The 6,589-nt window shown below is 45.1% G+C and overlaps 1 protein-coding gene across 17 annotated transcripts in view; it reads left to right on the top strand.

Moving 5' to 3' along the window:
- LOC129145999 (uncharacterized) overlaps positions 1-6,264 on the top strand; it is a 36,757-nt gene extending 30,493 nt beyond the window's left edge. For 13 of the 17 annotated variants that reach the window (XM_054696531.1, XM_054696533.1, XM_054696530.1 and 10 more), the window contains 2 exons: positions 957-1,022; positions 5,839-6,264. Coding sequence is in view for 4 of the 17 variants with exons in the window: in XM_054696526.1 (XP_054552501.1) it covers positions 957-1,002 (46 nt within the window). In the remaining 13 variants the exon portion in view is untranslated. The remainder of the gene's footprint in view (positions 1-956; positions 1,023-5,838) is intronic. The other 4 variants (XM_054696536.1, XM_054696538.1, XM_054696537.1 and 1 more) reach the window with 1 other exon arrangement.
- Positions 6,265-6,589: the final 325 nt, after the last annotated feature.

Below are 6,589 nucleotides of genomic sequence, written 5' to 3' on the forward strand. Positions count from 1 at the left end.
AGAAAACCTAAAACATTCAGACTAAAAAAAAAGAAGAAATAATGCCAGAAATTCCAATTTCATTTGGAATGAACCACTGTTAACATTATAGAGTTTTTCCCCTAAGAATATATCTCCTCTGTCCCCTCTCACCCACACCCTCATATTCTTTTCCTCATGCATAGCATTTTTTTCAAACTGCAAAATTTGGTATGGTTCTTTGGCCTTACTGCATCACAACCACATAGATCACATACTTTTAAACATTCTTTTTAATAGTTGTGTAATATTAATTCCATTGGATGGATGGATTTATGCATCAGTCCTTTTCAAATATGAAGGCATCGTTTCTTTTAAGCCAGTGCACAGTGACTAAACCTCTGTGCATCATCAGGATTATTTTGTTAATATAAATTCTTTAACAAATAGAATTTCTGGGTCCAAATGGAATGGATTTCTGTGTTTATTGCCAAATTACCCTCTGAGTCATTTCTTATTGTCCTCTGTACTGTCTGCAAGTATCCATTTCTCCAGACATTTGTTGGCTCTGGGTAATGTTTTAAAAACCATTACCGATTTGATAGCTAAAAAGAGTAGCTGCTTGTTTTGTTCATATTTTTTTAATGAGCAGTGGCGTTAAATATTTTTACTCATTTTTATTGCCAGTACATACTTTATTTTTGCAAAAGAGTTGCCTTATGTCCATTGTCGATCTTTAATTGGTGTAGGAACCCCATGAAGTTTAGCATCGTGGGCTCATGTGCTACTTCTCACCTACTAACAAAATTTTCGGGGCCACTTCTGCTCTGAGGGCTGTTCTTTGATGATGACACTCCTATCTAGGTCCAAGGCAGTTCTTAGATACACATTCCTTGCTAGAAATGGTTTGCAAATATCCTTGCTCATTCATGAGCCTGGGGAAGGGGGCAGCCGAAGGCCCAGGACTTCTGGACGGACTTTATACCTTTTACATTTAGGGTTCATGGTGAAGAGGCTAAACATGAAACTCATCCACCCCAATGATGTGCAGCTCTTGCGGAGTGGTGAGTCTCAGCCCCGTACCTCGGTGGGTTCCCCGGGGGTTGGGGCGAGGTAGAAAGGAGGATGGGAAATCATAAGGACACGTTTCATTATTTTAAGAAAAATTTATTTTCACCATTATAAATGTTATCAAAGTAGACAATAACGAAAAGTTGGAGGAAGAAAACAACTTCTCTGTTGTCGCGCTAGTTGGATAAAAACTGCCAGCACAGAGGCAGGTGCTAAGGCTGGTGATGCCCCCGGTGGTCAGACACAGTCCCTGCCCCCTGAAGAACTAGCAGCTTTGTATTCTTTTTGATTGTATTAAAATATCTTCAGATTAATTCATATGTAGAGGACCTACATGACTATACTTTCTTCGCAAAATAGCAATGAGGGCTAAGTTCCACTAACCCCCAAGTCTTGCTTCTTCTTCCTTATTCCCCTGCCCGATTGCTCCACAATCCCACGCTTTGTTTTTGGACTCACAGAATATATGCATGGATTATAAACGTGTTATATATAAGTTTCTGCAACTTGCTTCCCCCCCACCCCTGGCCCCCACTTTTCATATGTTAGTACAAACAGGTCTTTTTTTTTTTTTTTGTAAAGATTTATTTTATTTATACAAGAACTGGGATACGGGCCAGAGGCACAGGAGGGTGAGAAAATTCACCAGAGACAGAGCGGGGAGCAGAGCAGGCAGACAGACCGGAAACACTGCTGAGGGAAGCAGTGGGTGAGACAGGAGAGGTGTGCCGCACCGTGTGGGTATCTGTATGGCTTGCCGGGACTCGAACCCACACTCCAGAAGCTGTGGACAGCTTCACCGCGCTGCGCTCAACCTGCTGCACCACCGGGGAGGTCCCAAACCTGGAATTTAGATGCTTGGATTACTGTTGGTATTTTATACAGATATATTAGACTTCCATACAGCATTACCTGCACACCGTTCCTTTTTGTGTCTCTGACATCCTTTGAGGATCATTTTTCTTCATCGTGAAATACAACTTCTAGATGTTTCTTTAGTGCAGGTTCCTTGATGGTTATACTCTGTCTTCATTTTTGTTTATTTGTAATTATTTTTTTTCTTGCCCTCATTCTTGCAAGTAGGCTTTCCTTGTAACACAATTCTAGGCCAACAATTATTTTCTCTCTTCACTTTAAACATTTCAGATGATTGTTTTGTAGCTTGTTTGTTGCTACTAAGAAACCTGGTGCTGCTCTAGTGTTTGTTCTTTTGCAGAAATCTATTCCTTTTGTCTGTTTGCATCCTTCAAAGTATCTTGTCTCTGCCCCTAAGTGACAAGGTAGCAGCACCAGCACCTCTGGGCCTTGAACCCTGGCTTCTGTTCTGACCCTCATTTGCTATACCTGCTCATTTTGTGGAACTGCTGTCTGGATAGAAGGATAGAAGACCCCGATTCCTAGTCACCATTGTGGAATTTCAGGGAAAGTCTATCCAGACCAGAAACCCTAGACTCCTCCCCATATCCCAGGGAATTCATGTTGCCCCCCTCATCCCATCCCAGAAAGACGGCGTAAACCACAAAGACAGGAGGCCAGCCTCGTTTCTGTTTTAGGAGAAAGGACATAACACAAAGCTGTACCCCACCGATGGGTGTGAGGACCCTTTTCCTTTTGTGAGCCAAGATTCTTCCAGTTTTCTTGATTCTTTGCATGCTAAGCAATTCCCTGTCCCCATCCCCTCGGTTCCCACCTGAATCTAAACCCCCAGCTGCCATTCCTCTCTGCTCACTGGACCACTTTAACCATCACAACACCCTTTTTCTCTTCTCCACTCTCTTCTCCCTCAGCAGCCAGTTCTCCTTAGCTCTGTGCACCTGGAACCATAGTGCCCCTTTACGGGAAACTCGTCAGTAACTCTGAGGGTAGCCGCTGGCCCCTTAACCTGGCCACAGGGCCCTGAATGAGCTGGCTTGTGTCCCCATCCTTCACCTCCATCATGGCCCCCTTTACTAGCAGCTGCGGCTAATTTCGACAGCAAGATTCCATCACCCTTCCTCCCAATGGAGATGTTCCCCCCTGCTCTTCATGAGACTGGCTCTCCTGCTTTGGATCTTAGCTAAAATGTTGCCTTCCCAGGGGCCTCTCTGGTGGCACAAAGGGTTAAGACACAGCACTGTGAAGCTACCCACAGCCACTGCAGCAGGAGTTCGATCCCCAGTTGGGGAGGTGACCAACATGGCTCAGCAGACCTCTCCTGACTCCCCACTGCTCCGCTTAGCAGTATAGGTCAGGCAATCTGCCTGTTCTATTCCCCACTCTGTCTCTGGTGAATCCTCTAACCCCCTGACCTCTGGCCTGTATCCCAGTTCTTGTATGCATAGATAAATCTTAAAAAAAAAAAAAAAAAAAAGTCACCTTCTCCAAGAGGCAGTCCTTGACTGGTTTATCTAAAGGAGCCCTTCCCAGGTATTTGCTTTCATCACTGTGAAATGTCTGTGCTTGTACTTAAATTTGTCTTCCCTCCACTGGAATTAAGTTCTAAGTGTAGAAAATCTGTCTGTTTTGTTCATCTCTGTATCCCCAGTAGTTCGCACAGCACCTGGTGGTAGTCAGGGCTCAGTAGATGGTTGTTGGGCAAATTAACAATGACTGTGATGTTCATGTCGTTTTTGGAGTTGTTGGGTTCATGGGGTCCTTGGGTTCACTCTAGAAAAGGTGTCACCATCGCTCCCCTTCCACCAGCACCAGCGAGTTCCCCGGAGAGCTTCTCCAGACACAGAGACGTTAGTTACATCCGAGAGGGCAGGTTTATATAAAAGGGAGAGAATAAAGGACACTTGCATAGACACAGATCAGCAGAAAGGGTTGCCCCGAAAGGGACAGGTTTGCTAAGAGAAAGGCCTGCATGATCACAGGTGGGCAGCCTTGAGGAGAGCTGCTTCAGCTTCAGGAGGTCAGTGAAGAGAATCTTCGGCCTGGCACAGGTCACAGCAGGCAGGAGGCTGCTGCCCTGCGGAGGAGAGAGTTGGTGAAAAGGAAGAACCTGCACAGGCACAGTGGACAGAGGACTGCTGCCCGGGACACTGCAGAGCCTGCACTGATGTAGCCTCCTTCTCTTTGGGAGGGGCTCACTCCTTCCTGGAGTGGTTTGTTTGTTGTTGACTTGGAGTAAACATGTAGAATTTGAAAGGGGCCAGATTTCTACAATGGCCTCCATCTGCAGATCTCCACCTTCAGGTCTGCACTCCCGACACCCCCTCCAGCAGTCTGATGCCTGCTTGGGTCTTGTGCTTTGTGTCTAGGCATTGGCTAAGGATCTGAGTTCCCTTAGCTGGGTTAAAGGGTATGTTAATCCCTCTACCTCCACCTTCAGCTCTTGGCATTGTGCGACCCAGGTTTCTGGTCTTGTGGCGCCTCCTTTCCAGTTTTTTTATCCTTATCCTCCACCAATGTGGATAACAACAATAGTGAAGCATTGCAAAAGACTTAATTATCTGCTAATGGGGTCCATCACAGAAATGATAAAATGTATTGAATAGTGTCAGAGTGTTACTGAGCAGCCCCGATATAAAACAGGTTGCTTGGCTGTGGGTCCTCACCAGCGCACTTAAAAGGGACTTATTAATGTTGTGCCCAAGGTTAGCAGACTTGGCGAGCATAGCCTCCAAGAACCCAAAGACAGCTGATGCAAACACAAAAGGGAGTTTATTTCAGACTCGAGTCCGGGTTCACGGCACCTACCAACGCAGTGGCAGATACTGAGAGCCCCGAACAAAGGAAGCAGGGGTCTTTCAATAAGGTTAAATTATGCTGGCAGTTACTCATTGGCTACAAGGATGCGTTCTCCAACTTTGCCCGGCTATCATTCTAAGCTGACTGGCCAGGCCAAGATGCAGCTCCAACCTGCAGCTCCAATTACAGCAAGTTCACCCTCATTGGTGACCAGAGAGTAAGGGTGGAGTGAGGGTCCAAACTATCTCTGGAATGCAGTCTTTTCCCGGGACAGCAAGACCTGCAAGACCTGAAATTCTAAAATGGCAGTTACACACAAAATGACAAAGTAATGGCTTAGAATACTTATGCTTGGCTCCACAATTAATACTCCACTGCAGGCACACACAAAAGGTTAATAAAAGGTTTATTATTTACAAGGGAAGGGGAAAATGAGGAAATGTACAACTCAGGGAGAAAATAGGGAAATAAAGTCTTAAATGCGTCCTACCCGATCTGCCGAGGAAACCCAAAGGCACTCTAAGAGCTGGCCACACTCTGCATGCTGGTGGAGAGCCCAAAAGGGAACCCCCCAAAGCCCACGTGTCTGGTTTTATACCAAACCTGCCTGCTTAACCCCACCCTCAGATCCCAGCCACCTTCCCTTTGGTGGTGATGGGATTTGTCTTTCCCAATGTCCTGATGGCTTTGGTCTGGGGTGGGGGTGGAGTCCACAAAGCCTGCATGGAATTAGCTTTAGGACATCCTTTCCCCCTAACAAGAGGGGCTTCCCTGGTGCCACAGGGGCTAAGTCTCAGCACTATGAAGTTAACTGTAGGCATTGTAGCACCGCCCCCCCCCACCCCCGTACCTCTGGCCTACACCCCAGGTCTTGTATGCATAAATAAATAAAATAAATGTAAAAAATAGTGTCAGGTATTTAAAAAATACTGCAAGGAAAAGTATGAAAATAAGTGTTATCTCTGGGGATGAGTGACTTTTCTCCTTTAAATAAAAAAAAACAATTTGTCTTTAGAACTTTTCTATCATCAAACAAGCATTACTTTTAATAAAAGTTAAAAGTTATTCTGGCATGTGGGTTGTAGAATAATGGGGTTTGGCAATGGAGGGTCTGAGTTTCCTCTTTTCTGTTTTCAGTTCTAACATCCCTCAACAATGACCCTATGGAAGATATCCCGATTTTGGCCCATAATGTCCTGAAGGCCATCGAAGACTCTCTTGCCTCGGGGTATGCCTCTACTTCCAGGCTTACTCAGCTAAGCAGGCACTTCTTCAAATGGTCCTGCCTGAAACACACAGAAAGAAAGAAGCGACTGTTTAAGACTGTCAAGCGGGAAAAGGCTGAGAGTGATCAGAAAAGGACAGCCCCGACCTGGCTCCAGAGCCCTCTCGCCTCATTGCGTAACTGGTACAAGTCACTGTAAATCTTGAAACCTGGGGACACCAGTCCTTGCAACTGTTGACCCATATGTTGAGCTCCGCCCCACGGCATGTGCTCCCATCTCCTGCCCCACTGGGACTATACATTGGCTTAAACTCCAGGAAGCATTTTATTTAAATAAATGTGTCTAATATTTTATTTGACTTACAAATACTTATATATCTCTAGTGAACAAAATTCATTTGCATTACTATGAACAGGAATCCTTTGTGTTGCTCCAGATAGGAATCATTTCCATTGTTCTCATCTTTCTAAACTCAACTTCTACTACTGCAAAATTGTAAAACAGTCCAAATCCAGAAAGTCAATCAACTTTGCATACCCCTATGAAATCAACAATCTCCAGAAGAACCTTTAGTTAAATATCCAGTGAAAGGTCCATGCAGGGGACAGGAATGCAAAAGCCCACCTAGGGGCCTGCTGATATCATCTGAAAACAACTTTTGT

Source organism: Talpa occidentalis, unplaced genomic scaffold, assembly GCF_014898055.3.
Source record: "Talpa occidentalis isolate TD23 unplaced genomic scaffold, MPIMG_talOcc4v2.1 talOcc4.16, whole genome shotgun sequence".
In the NCBI taxonomy this organism is placed as follows: Eukaryota; Metazoa; Chordata; class Mammalia; order Eulipotyphla; family Talpidae; genus Talpa; species Talpa occidentalis.